Source organism: Salvelinus sp. IW2-2015, linkage group LG27 (genome assembly GCF_002910315.2).
Source record: "Salvelinus sp. IW2-2015 linkage group LG27, ASM291031v2, whole genome shotgun sequence".
Classification (NCBI taxonomy): domain Eukaryota; kingdom Metazoa; phylum Chordata; class Actinopteri; order Salmoniformes; family Salmonidae; genus Salvelinus; species Salvelinus sp. IW2-2015.
In genome coordinates this window covers 15,596,886-15,616,975 of record NC_036867.1, presented here as the reverse complement: position 1 = coordinate 15,616,975, position 20,090 = coordinate 15,596,886, and the positions used below count along the sequence as shown (strand labels likewise).

Sequence of the window (20,090 nt, the reverse complement as noted above, 5' to 3'; positions counted from 1 at the left end):
TGAGCTGACAGGAATCTGGGAGAAGAGCAGAGCAGAGACCAATGAGGGGAGTTAGAACAGTAAGTTAAGGCACATACTGTACTGTATCTACCCTGTCTTTGATTACAGCAGAGCAGAGATCAATGTGAGCAGGTTCTACTATTGAAATATCACAAGGTTTGTAGTAGTGTCAGAAAAAAGAGACTGTTAGTTACTTGATGAAGAAACTCACATTGTAAGAAGTGTTCTCTGTTCTTGGGCTCTGGAGGCAGTACATCATCCACTGAATTCACTACATAGATAAAAAATATTATCAACATACCGTGTTGTACATGGTCTGAAGTAGGTGTTCTTATGTGTTGTGTTATTATTACTTTCAACCCACCTATGGTGGAGATCTTGATCCATTCTCCTTTAATGAAGTCTTCTAGTTTCTCTCTGACATCAGAAACAGCCTTATTCACATCTCCAAGGAACTGAGGACGTTTATCAATGCTGGGTGAGTCTGAAGAGACACTGGGACTGGAGAGAGACAGATAACTCTGGAGAGGAAGAGAGAGAGAGAGAGAGAGCGAGAATAATTGAGAAAATGTTTTTTGTCATCTATAATCTTTTTAAATATCAGATGTCATCAAACATGACTACAGATATACAGAATGAAATATAATAGACAAAATGTATAGGGTCACAACAAGCTTATTTCTGTATCACCTTTATCAAGGAAGTTTAGTTACCTGGAGGAAATGGATGTGATCCTCTGTGTGWGAGAGCTGCTCCATCTCAGCATTTCTTCTCCTCAGCTCAGCTATCTCCTGCTCCAGTTGCTCCAGGAGTCCATCAGCTTGACTCACTTGAGCCTTCTCCTGGTCTCTGATCAACTCCTTCACCTCAGAGCACCTTCTCTCAATGGAGTGGATCAGCTCAGTAAAGATCCTATCACTGTCCTCCACTGCTGCCTGTGCAGAGTGCTGTTCAGACACAAAGAGAGAAGAGAAGGCTCCATGTTAAGTAGAATATATTTTCCCCAGGCCGTTTTATTACCGAGGAGTAAGGTTCTACATAGAACCCTTTCCATCTGAATAAGCTTTCTCACTGATGGTATCAGTTGTCATGACTTTGGCCTGGGGGTAGGTTTATGACAGTCATAAATACCTCTTCCCCCCTTTTTCCTCTCCCTACTCTACTGATGTGACATTAGAAAACCCCTTGGTTAACATAGAGATTCTGGGAACATCAGAAGTTGGACTATAATGAACTATATTCTGGTAATCCGACCAATTGAACATATGCGGTGGTACTTAAGGTATATTATGTCAGTTTGGTTGTCATCTGGCACATTCTCATCAATAATAGAATGACATAAACTCTCCTGTGGAAAGTCTACACATCAGAGTTATCGGATTCACATGGAATTGTTGTTCAATTCAAATGTTTGAATATGAAATTATTGGTGAAGAGATTAAATGTAATTTTAGCTTCCAAATGAGAGATTTGGGTTTTCATAAGTTTAGGGCTCTGCTCAACCAGTGGCCCTCCGCTGTGAAGAGACATGGGTTATAAACTTTTCAGACACACCCTTCTATCTCCACTATATAAGTCATTGATGAAAATGTAACCTCCTGTTCCGAGGATGTGAGGACGACGGTCCGATGTCAGAATGGTTTAGATAATAACTACAGAACGAAGCTAACATCAGCGTGAGCTTTGGTTGCAAATGGTATGAACTTTGAACTCTTATTCACTACAGAAGTGATACCGCCTAGCCGTTGAGTTAGCAACAGCAGCTGCAAACGTAAATTATCCCGTCAGAGTATCCCGTCTACCACACAACGACGTTACTACAACTATCCAATTGACCACCAGAGACATTCTTCAAAGGACAAAGGACTCGGTTTGGCAACACGGCCTTCCATCTACCACCAACCTACCGAAGCGCAGCTCAGAGTAAATATTCATTGCATTTTCCTTTTCCAAATGGGCGGTAATTTAGAATGCATAAGATATTGTATTTACGATAGCACAGCTTCGCCCTTTGTTCCTCAGCCTTCCCGCTCTTTCACTCAAACCCAGCCCCTTTTCTTTTGTGTAACCAGCTGTCATGTCTGTTCCGCCCGCTAGGGACGTTTTCCTTTATGACGTAATTTGTAATCAAGGTATGATTCATTCTGTGTATATGTAATTCTGTGTGATTAGTTAGGTATTTAGTAAATAAATAATTAAACCCAATTTTGTATTGCTGATTCAACTTGTTAGCCAGGGTTCGTGAAGATAACCAAGAATTTACAAATTTCAGATGAGACTGAAATAAGGTGACGATTAATATTGACTGCTATTGATGTAAAATATTACTAGGTCTTTAAGAGTTTATTCGGAAGATAACAGCTCTATAAATATTATTTTGTGGTGCCCCGACTTTCTAGTTAATTACATTTACATGATTAGCTCAATCAGGTAATAGTTATTACGGAGAAACMATTTTATAGAATAGCATGTCATATCACTTAATCCGGCATAGCCAAAGACACGACACAGTCTAGCCACCCCAACGAAACCCAGAAACAATACAAGTAGAATAAAACAACAATAAAAATCATAGATACKACCAACCGTAAGTGAACTAATGCAAAGAACAGAGATTCACAATTACCCACAACCCTCCAGCAAAATATAAAACCTAGAATTTAAAGGGTTCTAGGTCGAAACCTTCATAGAGGCCCACATAAAAAAATACAATTCACTGATTGTACAAAACATTAAGAACACCTTAATATTGAGTTGCACTTGATCTCCCCCTTTGCCCTCAGAACAGCCTTGAAACATGGACACTACAAGCTGTCGAAAGACTTCCACAGGGATGTGGCCCATGTTGTCTCCAATGGTTCCCACAGTTGGCTGGATATCCATTGGGTGGTAGAGCATTCTTGATATACACAGGAAACTGTTGAGCATGAAACACCCAGCAGCGTTGCACGTTTGTGACACAAACCAGTGCACCTACAACCATACCCCGTTTGGTATTCCTTGTATATAGCCTCGTTATTGTTATTTTATTGTGTTACTATTTCCCTTTTTTTTAATAGCACATTTTTCTTACTTTTTAACTCTGCATTGTTGGGAACGTGTTCGTAGGTAAGAATGTCAATATGAAGTCTGCACCTGTTGTATTTGGCGAATGTGACAAAAACAATTTTATTATTACTTACTACAGTGTTTTTGGGGGGTAGATAATACTGAAGTATTCACAATAGTATTTCAGTATATTACAAAATGTTATAGTAAGTACTACACATGATCGACAGATACTAGTGTTTAGTATAGTATTCTACAGTATACTACAGTTTCTATATAATTAAATAGTAAGTACTGTAGTATTCTATAGTAAACCGTAGTATTTTTCATGTGGGGGTGCTGGGTAGAACCCTTTCCAGAGGGTTCTACCTAGAATCATAAAGGGCCTAGAATCAGAAAAGGTCCTACTTAAACAGGTTGAAGAACCCTTCATGGTTCCTTTTTATAAGAGTGTATTTCATCTCTGACTGGGAGCCCAGAGAGCCTGTTCCCCACAGTGAGTCTCAGTTTGATTGGAGAGTGTCCTCTCTCTCTGACTGGCTGACTGGAGGAGGAATGGTGCAAATGGTGCATCTCCAGTCCTCTGGGCCCAGTTTTTCAAAAGTTATCTGATTTGATTTCAGAAATCGGATAGGATTAAATGTTAGAATTGGGTTTTTCAACATTTACAATTTTTATTCTGATCTTCTGGATAGGGATTCAAATTTGGTAATCCAATCTAAACTTTAATCAGTATTAAAAGTAGTTTTTGCATTTTTCTGATGTCAAAAATAGTGATTAGGATGGTTTTAATGCCGATAACCAGGATGATCTTAATCCCACGGGAAACGGTGGATTCAGGGTGGATTTAGAAAGGTAAAAGGCACTGCAACGAATACATGTCAATGTAACTAAGGGGAGGTGGTTTAAAAAACGAAAAACGAAGGTTCATTATGTTAAATTGACCGCAGTATAGTTTCGTGGTCAATTGTGATATGTCTCTCTTTAATCTAGGTACCTTTATTCATGTAGTTTACTCATCTCTGTTTCCCTATGACAGTGTAGAAGTAGTACCATAACCAGTCCAGGAAACTGGCCCAAAAAACAGGTCTGACAAAAGAGAGATCTGATCATGAATAGCAAAAAAACAATTATGATCCAGATAGAATTTTTGGAAAAACTGGGCCTTCGTCAATAAAACTTACCTTGAGAGACTCCACATTCTGTTGGAGCTCCTTCAGCTCCTTCTCTCTCTCCTGGATTCTCTGCTGGAGATTCTGCTGACTCATCCCCAGCTGACTCTATGGAGAAACACTGTTCATTGAGCTATCAAGATTTATTTGTCCAGTAGTGCAATAGTATAGTATTATGATTTAGGGCCCATAGAGAGTAGGATTTAAATTGTAATAGAAGTCCCACTGCAAAATTATATATCTATGTTGTTAGTTGAATTATTATGTTTCTTTACAGTACTCATATCATATAGTTTAAACAGAACTTTGGACTCAAAAGAAAATGATGGTGTGTGACTACAGCAAAGTGGTGATACATTTAGACAATGTTTTTCATGTAACTAATTATATATGTTTATCTCATATTCAAACAGCTCTCCTGCTGTATATTACATTATTTGTTTATCAGAGTCACCAACAAGTTATTTTGGTCTAACCTGTTTCTCGGTCCTCTCCGRTGCAGCTGACACTGTATCATGGCCTTTATGATCATCCACCATACACAGACAACAGATACAATTCTGATCGGTACGACAGTAAATCTTCAGCAGTTCGTCATGACGGGAGCAGATGTTCTCCTGTAGCTGTGTGGAGGCTTTGACCAGCTTGTGCTTCTTTAGTCCAGGGACACTATAGTGAGGTTGGAGTGGAGTCTTGCAGAAAGACACCAGACACATCAGACAGGACATGAGGGCTTTCTGCTTTCTGGTCCCAGTGCAGAAATCACATGCCACTCTCCTGGTCCAGCATAGCACAGATCAGGGGGAGCAGCCTGAAGTCCTGTCTTCAGTTTCTCCACCACTTCAGCCAACATGTTATTTTTTCTCAGAGCAGGCCTTGGCGGTGAAGGTCTGTCTGCACTGAGGACAGCTGTAGATCCCCTTCAGATCATCCTGATCCCAGCAGCCCTCAATACAGCTCCTACAGTAACTGTGTCCACAGGGAATAGTGACTGGCTCCTTCAGTAGATCCAGACAGACAGAACAAGAYAACTGGTCCTGTTCCAGCAGAACTGCCTGCTGAGCCATTTGGACGGTTGTTGTTCACTTTCACACAGACAAACGACACCGAGATTCAGATAAGTTTAGTTTTCCCAGAAGAGAGTTTGTGGGAGGGACTTCCTGGTTCTGCCAGAAGGTGGGGTTAGTTAGKGGGAGGGAGATAGAGGAATGTCGTCCGARGCAAAAATGAATATCCTGTTGCCTWGGCTGGTTTACAAGTCTTAGCTGCTTTGTGACATATACTTCTGCAGCATGTTCCTATACCTTTTCAAAAATACTGCAGATTGTAGAAAGTGCAAGATTAACTGCTATTTTGAGCAATTTGAAAGGATAATTCAATGTCCACATGCAAATACCCTTGATATGATACATTTYTAGTAGTAAAGGGGAGAAGTTTATTGAGAGAGAAATATGATTAAYTGCTCGGCTCAGTCAATGAGATGTAGTTACGTTTTTTTCCAGTATCTTTGTGCAGTGGCCACAGCCTGATCCATCACATTCTGTTTGGAAACAGAACAGGACAAATGCCAGGTCTTGCTAAGTTTGTTGTTTGGTTGTTTGTATAATTTGCAGTAGTTGGTCCTCCTCAGTTAACTTACAAATTCAAACATTCAAAAGAGTGAATTCAAAGTGAAGTAATCTAGCTTGCTTACATTTTACTTAATGATTGAGGAATGAAATCAAATGGAGTAAAAAGTCACCAAGAGTGTCCGTGTAGACACAGCTAAATATAATCTTCTTTATTTACTCATTTAGTTTATAGCATAAACCCTCAAAGACGAACATAATGAAATATTGTTTATTGTTGGTGGTTTGCTGAGTGGCAAGAGGTAAATCAAGCCATGTTTAATATTGTATTGTTTGTTACAGTATATCACCATCTGCTGGACGGTTGATTGAGTAGTAAATCTGCAGCATCAGAGCATATGCAGTACATATGTAATAGGTGCGTGTTGGTGGCAGGGAAGTCTGGCGCAGGAGAACGAACTTGGTATAAACGGAGTCGTTTAATAAGTGCTGACCAAACTCCAAAAACCAAAATAACAAAGTGGGTACAAAACCCAATCGCACACCAACACATACTAGCACAATCACATACAATAAAACAATCTCCGACAAGGGTTAAATACACAACATGAAATTGATGGGATTGGAGCCAGGTGAGAAGGAAGATAAGACAAAACCAATGGAAAATGAAAAATGGATCAGTGATGTCTAGAAGGTCGGTGACGTCGACCGCCGTACACCGCCCGAACAAGGAAAGGGACCGACTTCGGCGGAAGTCGTGACAGTCCCCCCCCCCCCCCCGACCTCGGGGACGACCCGAAGGGCGAGGCGCAGGGTGATCCGGATGGAGACGGTGGAAATCTCACGGCAAAGAAGGATCCAACACGTCCTCCACTGGAACCCAGCATCTCTCCTCCAGACCATACCCCTCCCAATCCACGAGGTACTGAAGGCCCCTCGCCCGACGTCTCGAATCCAGTATGGAACGAACGGAGTACGCCGGGGCCCCCTCGATGTCCAGAGGGGGCGGAGGAACCTCCGTACCTCAGACTCCTGGAGTGGGCTAGCCACCACCGGCCTGAGGAGAGACACATGGAACGAGGGGTTAATATGGTAATCAGGGGGAAGTTGTAACCGGTAACATACCTCGTTCACTTTCCTCAGGACTTTAAATGGCCCCACAAACCGCGGACCCAGCTTCCGACAGGGCAGGCAGAGGGAGGGTCAGGTTTCGGGTCGAGAGCCAGACCCGGTCCCCCGGTGCGAACACCGGGGCCTCACTGCGGTGACGGTCTGCGCCCACTTTCTGGCGCTGTACGGCACGCTGAGGGGGGACATGCGCGGCCTCCCATGTTTCCTCCGTGCGCCGGAACCAGTCAACCACCGCAGGAGCCTCGGTCTGACTCTGATGCCAAGGAGCCAGAACCGGCTGATACCCCAATACACACTGGAAGGGGGAAAGGTTAGTGGAGGAGTGGCGGAGCGAGTTCTGGGCCATCTCTGCCCAGGGCACGAACGCTGCCCACTCCCCCGGCCGGTCCTGGCAATAAGACCTCAGAAACCTACCCACATCCTGATTTACTCTCTCCATCTGCCCGTTACTCTCGGGGTGAAAACCTGAGGTAAGGCTGACCGAGACCCCCAGACGCTCCATGAACGCCCTCCAGACCCTCGACGTGAACTGGGGACCCCGATGAGACACTATATCCTCAGGCACCCTGTAGTGCCGGAAGACGTGTGTAAATAGAGCCTCCGCAGTCTGTAGGGCCGTAGGTAGACCGGGCAACGGGAGGAGACGACTTAGAAAAACGATCCACAACGACCAGGATCGTGGTGTTACCCTGTGAAGGAGGAAGATCAGTCAGGAAATCCACCGACAGGTGCGACCATGGCCGTTGTGGAACGGGTAAGGGTTGTAACTTACCTCTGGGCAGGTGTCTAGGAGCCTTGCACTGGATGCACACCGAGCAGGAGGAAACATAAACCCTCATGTCCTTAGCTAAAGTGGGCCTCCAGTACTTCCCACTAAGACAGCGCACCGTCCGACCGATACCAGGATGACCAGAGGAGGGTGACATATGGGCCTAATAGATCAGCCGGTCACGGACAGCAGACGGAACATACAGACGCCCAGCCGGACTCTGAAGGGGAGTGGGCTCTGTACGCAACGCCTGCTCAATGTCCACGTCCAGCTCCCACACTACCTGTGCCACCAGGCAAGAGGCCGGGAGTATGGGAGTGGGATCCATGGGCCGCTCCTCTGTGTCATACAGCCGGGACAATGAGTCTGCCTTAACGTTCTGAGAGCCTGGTCGGTAGGAAAGGGTAAAAACAAAACGGGTGAAAAACATGGCCCACCTTGCCTGGCCAGGGTTCAGTCTCCTCGCCACCCAGATGTACTCCAGATTGCGGTGGTCAGTCCAGATTAGAAATGGGTGTTTGATCCCCTCAAGCCAATGTCTCCACGCCTTCAAGGCCTTGACAACAGCCAACAGCTCCCGGTCCCCCAGATCATAGTTTCGCTCCACCGGGCTGAGCTTCTTCAAGAAGAAGGCACAGGGGCGGAGCTTAGGTGGCGTACCCGAGCGCTGAGAGAGTACCGCTCCTATCCCAGCCTCGGACGCTTCCACCTCCACTATGAACGCAAAAGAGGGATCCGGATGAGCCAGCACGGGAGCCGAAGTAAACAGAGCCCTGACTAAAAGCCCTGTCCGCCTCAGCTGACCACTGCAAGTGTACCGGGCCCCCCTTCAGCAGTGAGGTTCTGGGAGCCACCACCTGACCAAAACCCCGGATTAACCTCCGGTAGTAGTTGGCAAACCCTAAGAACCGCTGCACCGCCTTTACCGTGGTGGGAGTCGGCCAATTACGCACGGCTGCAATGCGGTCACTCTCCATCTCCACCCCCTGAAGTGGAAATGCGATACCCTAGAAAGGAGACGGACTGTTGGAAGAACAGGCATTTCTCAGCCTTGACGTACAGGTCATGCTCCAACAGGCGACCAAGCACTCTGCGCACCAGGGACACATGCTCAGCGCGTGTAGCGGAGTATATCAAAATGTCATCAATATACACCACTACACCCTGCCCGTGCAGGTCCCTGAAAATCTTGTCTACAAAGGCTTGGAAGACTGATGGCGCATTCATCAACCCGTACGGCATGACGAGGTACTCATAGTGCCCAGAGGTGGTACTGAAATCCGTCTTCCACTCGTCTCCCTCTCGGATACGCACCAGATTGTAAGCACTCCTGAGATCTAGTTTACTGAAGAAGCGCTCCCTGTGCATTGACTATCGCTGTGGCTATGAGCGGTAGTGGGTAGCTATACCTCACAGGGATCTGATTCAGACCCCGTCAATACACGGGCGTAGACCTCCCTCCTTCTTCTTCACAAAAAATAAACTCGAGGAGGCGGGTGAAGTGGAGGACCGAATGTACCCCTGACGCAGGGATTCGGAGACATATGTTTCCATAGCCTCCGTCTCTGCTTGTGAGAGGGGATACACGTGACTCCTGGGAAGTGCAGCGTCTACCAGGAGATCTATCACAGAATCGCCTCGTCGATGAGGTGGTAATTGAGTCGCCTTCTTTTTGGAGAAGGCGAGAGCCAAATCGGCATATTCAGGGGGAATGCGCACGGTGGAGACCTGGTCTGGGCTTTCCACCGTAGTAGCATCAACGGAAACCCCTAAACACCTACCTGAGCACTCTCTCGACCACCCCGTGAGAACCCTCTGTGGCCAATAAACAGTGGGGATATGACAAGCTAACCAGGGTAGGCCCAGCACCACAGGAAACGCAGGAGAGTCAATGAGGAAGAGAGTAATTCTCTCCATATGACCCCCCTGTGTCACCATGCCCAACGGCGCGGTGGCCTCACTAATTAACTCTGACCCTAATGGTCGACTATCTGAGGCGTGAACGAGGAAGGGCACATCCACGGGAACAATAGGGATCCCTATACTGATCCCCAGCCAAGCCTGAATCGAGGGAACGTAACAGACAAAAAGTTTTAAAAAACGTAACAGAACGTAACAGAATTGAGGGAACGTAACAGACACAAACATATGTACAACAGAGGGCTCTGGGTGAGAATGGAGCCAGCTCACCTGGGGTGATGCCAGAGCACTCTGCCTGCTGCCTCGATTCCCAGAGGAACCAACCCGGCACCGACCGGCAGTGTGACCGGCAGTGTGACCTCTGCGGCCACTGATGGTGCATGAGCGGGAACCCCCTCCAGTCTCCCTGCGCATCGCCCCTCCCAGCTCCATGAGAATTGGAGGGGGTGCGGGAGGATGGAACCACCAGGCCCCGATCTGAACGTCCGCGAGTAGCCAGCAGGTTGTCCAGCCGGATGGACAGGTCCACCAGCTGGTCAAATGTGAGGGTGGTGTCTCTGCAGGCCAGCTCCCGACGGACGTCCTTGCGCAGACTACAACGATAATGGTCGATCAGGGCCCTGTTGTTCCATCCCGCGCCGGCAGCCAGGGTCCTAAACTCCAGGGCGAACTCCTGGGCGCTCCTCGGATGGTAGAGGCGCTCACCCGCCGCTCTACTCTCGGGCGGGTGGTCGAAGACCGCCCGGAAACGGCGGGTGAACTCCTCAAACTGGTCCAACGCCGCATCTCCGTCTCTCCACACGGCGTTGGCCCACTCCAGGGCTCTCCCGGTGAGGCACGAGACGAGTGCGGACACCCTCTCACGGTCCGATGGAGCCGGGTGGACGGTGGCCAGATAAAGGTTTAATTATAACAAGAACCCCTGGCAGTTCGCAGCCCTCCCGTCGTACTCCTGGGGCAAGGAGAGACGGATCCCACTGGGTTCAGGCGGGAAAGGGGCGCTCAAGTGAGACCCCGGTTGTGCTGGTGGAGGCGCTGGAAGAACTCCCTGTCTCTCCCAGCGGTCCATTGTCTGGACAACGCGATCCATGGCGACGCCAAGATGGTGAAGCATAACTGCATGCTCCTGGATGCACTCCTCCACCTCAATGGCCGGGGTACCTTCTCCTGCTGACTCCATAGTTGGGGTCGGAGATTCTGTAATAGGTGCGTGTTGGTGGCAGGGAAGTCAGGCACAGGAGAACGAACTTGGTATAAACAGAGTCGTTTAATAAGTGCTGACCAAACTCCAAAAACTCCAAAAATAACAAAGTGGGTACAAAACCCGTCGCACACCAACACATACTAGCACAATCACATACAATAAAACAATCTCCGACAAGGACATGAGGGGAAACAGAGGGTTAAATACACAATATGTAATTGATGGGATTGGAACCAGGTGTGAAGGAAGACAAGACAAAACCAATGGAAAATGAAAAATGCATCAGTGATGGCTAGAAGGTCAGTGACGTCGACCACCGAACACCGCCCAAACAAGGAGAGGGACCGACTTCGGCGGAAGTCGTGACAACATAGGCCTAAATAGATTTTAGAAAACTAAACAGATCAAAATTCAAGGATCAATAGGTATTTAATAATACAACTTAGTGAAATTAAATAACAATCTTTCTTTAAAAAAAAGATATCAATACAGCAGTCGTTTTTTTGTTTAGACTTCATCAAAGTGAGAATACATCAATATGGATGTGATTAAAACCTAAAGTAAAGATTAAATCAATCAAAATAATTGTACATACCAGACTAAAAGAGCATTAACCGTTGTTCTAGTATGGGGAACTCTATAGTTTACACAGCTCAGCAGAATTATTTGTGTACCCAACCCATATCCCAGGAAAGAGGGGTTTAGTGAACGTGGTTCGGACTGTGTGGAGGAGGCTCATTGTGTCAGAGACGCTGTAGAAGGACAGAATACCTGCCTTGTGATCCAGGTACACTCCTACTCTGGAGGACTGAGGGCCTGATACTTTAGTCTCAACATTATTGTGTCTGAAAATATAACCATTACTAGAGCACTCTAAACCCCAAGACTTGTCATTGTATCCAAATCTAGAGCCATTAACGCTCCCTATTCTACTTATGTCTTTATATGAGACTGCTATAAAAACCGTCCCACGATGAAACTCCACCTCCCAGTAACAGCATCCAGACCGACCCTCTCTACAAAGGACCTGCCACCAAACAGTGAATCTGTCTGGATGGTCAGGATTTGGATCGTTAACAGCTTTAACAACTGTCACCTTTCTGTTTCCCTCAGACAGAAAGAGGGATTTCTGTGCTGTGTTTGGGTCCAGTGTGAGCTGACAGGAATCTGGGAGAAGAGCAGAGCAGAGACCAATGAGGGGAGTTAGAACAGTAAGTTAAGGGACGTACTGTACTGTATCTACCCTGTCTTTGATTACAACAGAGAAGAGATCAATGAGAGCAGTATCTCCTATTGATATATCACAAGGTTTGTGAGTAGTGTCAGAAAAAAAGAGACTGTTAGTTACTTGATGAAGAAACTCACATTGTAAGAAGTGTTCTCTAATCTTGGGCTCTGGAGGCAGTAAAACATCCACTGAATTTACTACAGAAACAGACATTCACAGAGAGAGAGAATATTATCAGCATACCATATTGCACTTGTATAAAGTGGTGACTAGAGGACCTGTGATTGGTCTAAACTAGGTGTTCTTACACTATGTGTTAGTATTATTTTCAACTCACCTGTGGTGGAGATCTTGGTCCATTCTCCTTTAAGGACATCTTCTAGTTTCTCTCTGACATCAGAAACAGCCTTTTTCACATCTCCAAAGTTCTGAGGATGGATAATGATTCTGGGTAAGTCTGAAGAGACACTGGGACTGGAGAGAGACTGATAACTCTGGAGAGAGACAGAGATAAAGAGAGTGGGAGAGAGACAGAGCGAGAGTGGGTACTTGACAAAATGTATAGTTTCATAACAAGTTAATTTCTGTATCACCTGTATCAAGGCAGTTTAGTTACCTGGAGGAAATGGATGTGATCCTCTTTGTGAGAGAGCTGCTCCAGCTCAGCGTTTCTCCTCCTCAGCTCAGCTATCTCCTGCTCCAGTTGCTCCAGGAGTCCATCAGCTTGACTCACTTGAGCCTTCTCCTGTGCTCTGATCAGCTCCTTCACCTCAGAGCACCTTCTCTCAATGGAGTGAATCAGCTCAGTAAAGATCCTATCACTGTCCTCCACTGCTGCCTGTGCAGAGTGCTGTTAGTACACAAGGAGAGAAAAGTAMAATTTTTTTCCCCKAAAACTTTTTTATTGGCGAGGAATAAGGTTCTACCTAGAACCCTTTAAATCTGAATAAGCTATATCACTGACGGTATCAMTCTAGCCACCCCACCGAAACCCAGAAACATGAACCCAGAAACAATACAAGTAGAATAAAACAACAATCAAAATCAAAGGTACAACYAACCGTAAGTGAACTAATGGCAAAGAACAGGGATTCACAATTACCCACAACCTAACCCTCCAGAAAAATGTAAAACCTAGAAGATAAAAGTGTCCTAGGTAGAACCCTTCATAGAGGCCCACATAAAAAATAAAAAATACAGTGACTGTACAAAACATTAAGAACACCTTCCTAATATTGAGTGACACTTGGACCCCCCCATTATAGTTTTCACTTGGATTCACCTGGTCAGTCTATGTCAAGGAAAGAGCAGATGTCTCTAATGTTTTGTACACTCAGTGTATATTACCTCAAGTACCTTGTAACTACCCACTATTCAAAGTGCTCTGATCAAATTAAGGGAATCGTTCACAACATTGGCACATTCTAAAATCCGATGATAGTATCGTAATTGTTGTTCAGACCATCCCTTGTCGTATTCTTGCTGGCAAAAATCTCAGAGATCAATTGGTGAACTCTGATTTACCACCCCAAGATATCCCTGCACAACGTCTATTTGCGCCCCTACTGGATGGAAACTACAAGTTATGATGGCTGTGCACAATGCAATGGCACTTATAAATGTAGATCCTTCAAACACCCCCAAACAGGGAAACAGATCCCAACAAAGGTGTTATCACGTGCTCCACTAGGCAGTTATTCATCTTATAATTGTCCTTGTGGTAAAAATGATGTGGGAAAAACAAAGCGCAAAATAAAAGTACGAATCTCGGAGCATCGTAGCACCATTAGGTGCAAAAACTCGACTTACCCAGTTGCGGCACACTTTTTTGAACAATCACGCGATTTCGGCTCTACGTTATATTGGCATCGAACATGTCACCCTCCCTAGGAGAGGGGGTGACCTCGATAATTTATTGTTAAAACGAGAGGCTACCTGGCTCTTTAATTTAAAGACCTTGCTCCCTTCGGTCTCAACGTAGACTTTGATCTGAAGCCATTCTTGTTTTATTGTGATTTTGCTATTGTAAAGTTTGTGTAGTCTTATCTATGATCGTACGCTTATCCATTTGTTTTTGTATGCTATTTTAATATATGCGAATTAACCAAATGAATATCAGGCTACACCGGCCATGATTACAGACACGTGTGTGTGTGTTTTGACACTATATAAACGAGTCACCTCACATAAACGAGTCACCTGTTTGTCATTATACCCTGATGAGAACGCTTGTCTGTCAAAATGTTGGACATTACATTTTTGCATCTGAGTCGCTTAAGTGCGGCTCTCCTTTTTTTTTCAAGTGTTCCACTCCGCTAGCCAGCACCTCGCTTAAATAGGTGTGCGTTTCGTTTGCCTCTGTATAACAGAGTCCGGTCAGGGACACGTTGAAAATGTCAGTGAAGACACTTGCCAGTTGGTCAGCGCATGCTCAAGTACACGTTCCTGGTAATTGTCTTGTGAATATGACCTGTTTATAAAGGTCTTACTCACATTCGGCTACGAGAGAGTGATATCACAGTCGTCCGGAACAGCTGATGCTCCATGCATGCTCAGTGTTGCTTTCTCGAAGCGAGCATAGAAAGTATTCAGCTCGTCTGGTAGGCTCCTTTCCACTGGGCAGCTCTCGGGTGTGCTTCCCTTTGTAGTCATGTAATAGTTTGCAAGCCCTGCACTCCGATCGAGCGTCGGAGCTGGTTGTGCTTGATTCGATCTTAGTCCTCTATTGACGCTTTGCCTGGTTGATGTTTCGTCAGAGGGATAGAGAGGATTTCTTCTAAGCTTCCGGGTTAGACGCCCCGCTTATTGAAAGAGGCAGCTCTACCCTTTAGCTCAGTGTGGTGTTGCCTGTAATCCATGGCTTCTGTTTGGGTAGGTACGTACAGTCACTGTGGGTACGACGTCATCGATGCACTTTGATAAAGATGACTGATGTGGTGTACTCCTCAATGCCATCGAAGAATCCCGGAACATATTCCAGTCTTTGCTAGCAAAACAGTCCTGTAGTTTAGCATCTGCTTCATCTGACCCTTTTTTAATATATCTAGTCATTGGGGCTTCCTGCTTTAATTTTGCCTGTAGGCAGGATCAGGATAGAATTATGGTCAGATTTGCCAAACGACGGAGGGTGAGCTTTGGATGCATCTCTGTGTGTGGAGTAAAGATGGTACAGGTTTTGTTCCCCTCTGGTTGTACATTTAACATGCTGAAGAATTTGGAAAAAATGATTTTAAGTTTTCCTGCATTAAAGTCCCAGGCTACAAAGGAGCGCTGCCTCTTGGTGAGCGTTTTCTTGTTTTCTATGCGGGAATACAGCTAATTCAATGCTGTCTTAGTGCCAGCCTCTGACTGTGGTGGTATGTAATCAGCTACGTAAATACAGAGGAAAACTCCTAGGTAGGTTAGTGTGGTCTACAGTTTATCATGAGATACTCTACCTCAGGTGAGCAATAGCTCGGATTCCTTAGATATCGTGCACCAGCTTGTTTATTACAAATATACATAGTCCGCGCTCCTTGTCTTAGCAGACGCCGCTGTTCTATCCTGCCGGTGCAGCGTATAACCAGCCTGTATGTTGATAGTGTCGTTGTTTAGCCATTGTCTCCGTGAAGCATAAGATATTACAGTTTTGAATGTCCCGTGTGGTTAATCCCACAGATAGGTCATCTATTTTATGTGTCCGAATGATTGCTGTTTGCTAGCAGAATGGAAGGAAGTGGGGATTATTCGATCGCCCACGAATTCTCAGAAGGCAGCCCGTTCTCCGGGCCACTTTTTCTCCGCCTCCTTCACGCAAATCACAGGGATCTGGGCCTAGTTACTCTCCCAGAGAATGAAACTTGAGGTGGGGCTTAGATGAATACCTATCCTATTTTATTTGGATTTCAGTTTTACCTGTATATGACCCCTCTATTATTGACTCAGAATCATTTGTATATATAGAGACCCCTAGATTCAGATCAGATTTTAATCTGTGTAGAGGTCCCCTCATTGATTTAGATCTGTTTAATGACCCCTTTATTGATTATTTCAGATCCAGCATTCTGTGTTTTAGCTTAGAAGATCTTTAATTGAATTAATGATCTTGTATAGGATTGACCCCTCATTTTTCTTAATTATCGGTTTTTGTTTGTGATTCCAGATCTGTTATAGGAAGACCCCATATTGATTTTCAGATTTCCTGTATTTTTCTTTTAATAAGTAAGTATAGTTAACCACGCCTACATTATTCATCATCTGTATTACGGAACGAGTCAACCAGGATAGTGACGTGACCGTAAAGAACCTTATTTGAATTCGTGATCTATGGAATGGGTTCTTCTCTACGATTTTTTATTTATCGTTCGCGTCGCCTCGTCAGACTCGTTGAAGGAAAAAAAAGGATTCTGCCAGTCCGTGGCGAGTAATCGCAGTCCTGATGTCCAGAAGTTCATTTCGGTCATAAGAGACGGTTAGCGGCAACATTATGTACAAAATAAGGTACAAAAATAAGTTCCAAACAATGCAAAAAAACACAAAAAAACAACACAATCGGTTGGGGCACGTAAAACGTCTGCCATCTTCTCCGGCCCATTTTATATATTTGAGTGTGGTAATCCAATCTGACCTTTAATCCGGATTAAAAGCAGTTTTTGCATTTTCTAATCTCTAAAATAGTGATTAGGATTTGTTTGAAGCCGAAAATGTTGATTATCTTAATTCCACTGTGAAACGGGGATTCGGGATGGATTTAAAAAGGTGAATACATTTCAATGTAACTAACTAAAAACTTTCTAACATCTGAAAACAAAGGTTCATTAAATTGATTGCATAATAGTATGTGTCAGTTGTTATATGGTCTCTCTTAATCCAGGTACCTTTATTCATGTAGTTTACTCATCTCTGTTTCCCTATGACAGTGAGAGAAGTTACCATAACCAGTCCAGGAAACTGGCCCAAAAAAACAGTAGAGATCTGATCATGGATTCAAATATAAATAATAGCACTACAGAATCCGGATTATAATAATCCGATTATTATTTTTTTTAAACTGGTCCCTGGTCAATAACACTTACCTTGAGAGACTCCACAGCCTGTTGGAGCTCCTTCAGCTCCTTTTCTCTCTCCTGGTTCTCTGCTGGAGCTTCTGCTGACTCATCCCCAGCTGACTCTATGGAGAAACACTGTTCATTGAGCTATCAAGATTTATTTGTCCAGTAGTGCATAGTATAGATTATGATATAGGAGTAGGATTTAAATTGTAATAGAAGTCCCACTGCAAAATTATATATCTATGTGTTAGTTGAATTATTATGTTTCTTTACAGTACTCATTTCATATAGTTTAAACAGAACTAACTGTTGGACTCAAAAGAAAATGATGGTGTGTGACTACAGCAAAGTGGTGAACATTTAGACAATGTTTTTATTGTAACTAATTATATATGTATTATCTCATATTCAAACAGCTCTCCTGCTGTATATTTAATTATTTCTTTATCGGAGTCACCAACAAGTATTCTGGTCTAACCTGTTTCTCGGTCCTCTCCGCTGAGCTGACACTGTATCATGGCTCTTTATGATCATCCACCATACACAGACATACAGATACAATTCTGATCGGTACGACACGATCTTCAAGCAGTTCGTCATGACGGGAGCAGATGTTCTCCTGTAGCTGTGTGGAGGCTTGACCAGCTTGTGCTTCTTTAGTGCGGGACACTATAGTGAGGTTGGAGTCGAGTCTTGCAGAAAGACACCAGACACACCAGACAGACATGAGGGCTTTCTGCTTTCTGGTCCCAGTGCAGAAATCACATGCCACATCTCCAGGTCCAGTCATAGCACAGATCAGGGGGATCAGCTGAATCCTGTCTTCTTCAGTTTCTCCACCACCTCAGCCAACAGTTATTTTTTCTCAGAGAGCCGCTTCGAGTGATGGCATCTGTCTGCAGCTTAGGAGACAGCTGTAGATTCCCCTTCAGATCATTCCTGATCCCAGCAGCCCTCAATACAGCTCCGTACAGTAACTGTGCCACAGGGAAATAGTGACTGCTCCTTCAGTAGATCCAGAACAGACAGAACAACAGAACTGGTCCTGGTCCAGCAGAATTCCTTGCTGAACCATTTGGACGTTGTTGTTCACTTTCCACAGACAAACGACACCGAGATCAGATAAGTTTTTGTTTTCCCAGAAGAGAGTTTGTGGGAGGACTTCCTGGTTCTGCCAAAAGGTGAGAGTGTGTTAGGAAGGTTAGAGGAGAGCGGTAGTAGAGGGCCACGAGTGAGCGTAGTCCGATGCAAAAATGAATATCCTGTTGCCTAGGCGGTTTACAGAAGTCTTAGCTGCTCTTTGATTGTGATACTTAACTTCATGCAGCATTGTTAACCGCCGCAACTGTTGTTCAACACCCACTTTCGCCCAGATCATAATACATTAGATAGAGAGGTAGGTAACCAATTATTCTCAGGGGTTGCTCCAAGTACATGCATTGTGATCCTGGACTAAACCATGAGGGCTTTGCTGGTTTTGAAGCGCTGAAGTCCTGTGTTACTACATATTGATCCAGAATATACATGTACTGGATATGAAACATAATGTTTAAAGTGAGATAATTGATTTGCCTCTGTGTCCAGCAATTCATGTATACATTATGAGTATGAATGATTATGGGTAGCTAATATACAATGAACTCATGTAATGTCTACATTGCAGTGTAGCTCTCGACCAAATGTGTTATTTGTTTCTAGATGCTACATTAGAGTTCCCAGATAAACTATAAGGGTTTACTATGCAGAGGGAGAATAATATGGAAAACCCAATTACTTTTCAATGTCGTTTCTGGAAGTCTTTGTATCAAAAATGAGAGGCAACGAGAACTGGTCTATGAAGTAACATGTCTTCTGACCTTTGGTCAAAATACGTGATTGTAAGAAGGTACAGCATTACGTAATATTCGGATCTATATTATGAGCTATTAAAAATGGTTCTACAATCAGATGTCACATGCACAATAGTCCTTTGATATGATGAATCGTTGTGACAGTGAGCATAGCCGACCATTCACATTCTCTCTTAATGGTACAGCTATGGAAATAGAACAGGACAATGGCCAAAGTCTTATTAGCTCTGACGATGTGTTTGGTCTGTTTGTATAAAGTAGCAACCGTCTTCCTCTCGATGTTACTTTCAATATAAAATTCAAGAATAATCCAAAAAGTGAGTCTTCTATTTATTACTAATGATCATGAATGAAATAAACCACACATGCACCCCACTCGCAGGCACGCACACACGCATACACACTGCTGCTAAATATAAGGTTCTTTAATTGCATTGTCACTCATGTAGTTTAGAACATACAACTTAAAGACAAAAATATCGAAATCTAGTTTATTTTGGTGGTTTACTGAGAGGCAGAGGTGCTGTAAATAAAAAAAATGTGAAATCATTTGATTTGATTTTGCCATATCACCATCTGCTGGGTAATTGATTGAGTAGTAATTGTTTAGCACCAGATTGATATACAATATATAGGCCTAGATATATWTGAGGAAATTACACAGATTCAAATTCAAGGATCAATAGGTAAATAATAACACAACTTATTAAACAAGATATCAATACAGCGGTTGTTACTCAGAATGTACATCAAAGTGATAATACATCAATATGAATGTGAACGTATAAGATTGAAACATACACTACAATTAAGATGATATCACTCAGAACAATTATTGTACATACCAGACTAAAAGAGCATTTACCATCACTCTAATATGMGGAACTCTACAGTTTACACAGCTCAGCAGAATRGTTTAKGTACCWAWRKCKWAWCCCAGGATAGAGGGGTTTAGTGAARGTGSTTTCMACWGTGTGYAGGAGGSTCATTGTGTCAGAGACGCTGTAGAAGGACAGAYTACCTGRCTTGTGATCCAGGTAKACTCCTACTCTGGAGGACTGAGGGCCTGATACTTTAGTCTCAACATTATTGTGTCTGAAACTATAACCATTACTAGAGCACTCTAAACCCCAAGACTTGTCATTGTATCCAAATCTAGAGCCATTAACG

The 20,090-nt window shown here is 44.1% G+C and overlaps 1 protein-coding gene and 1 pseudogene across 2 annotated transcripts in view; both read right to left on the bottom strand.

Annotated features, from left to right (window-relative positions):
- The window catches only part of LOC111953814 (tripartite motif-containing protein 16-like), a 19,812-nt pseudogene extending 14,115 nt beyond the window's left edge, over positions 1-5,697 (bottom strand).
- Positions 5,698-10,758: 5,061 nt separating this feature from the next.
- The window catches only part of LOC111953812 (tripartite motif-containing protein 16-like), a 16,535-nt gene continuing 7,203 nt past the window's right edge, over positions 10,759-20,090 (bottom strand). The window contains exons 3-6 of one of the 2 annotated variants that reach the window (XM_023973320.2): positions 12,657-12,890; positions 12,378-12,534; positions 12,178-12,237; positions 10,759-11,979 (exon numbers count right to left, since the gene is read on the bottom strand). In XM_023973320.2, the coding sequence (XP_023829088.1) occupies positions 11,450-11,979; positions 12,178-12,237; positions 12,378-12,534; positions 12,657-12,890 (981 nt within the window). In that variant the 3' untranslated portion in view covers positions 10,759-11,449. The remainder of the gene's footprint in view (positions 11,980-12,177; positions 12,238-12,377; positions 12,535-12,656; positions 12,891-20,090) is intronic. The other variant, XM_023973318.2, reaches the window with a different exon arrangement.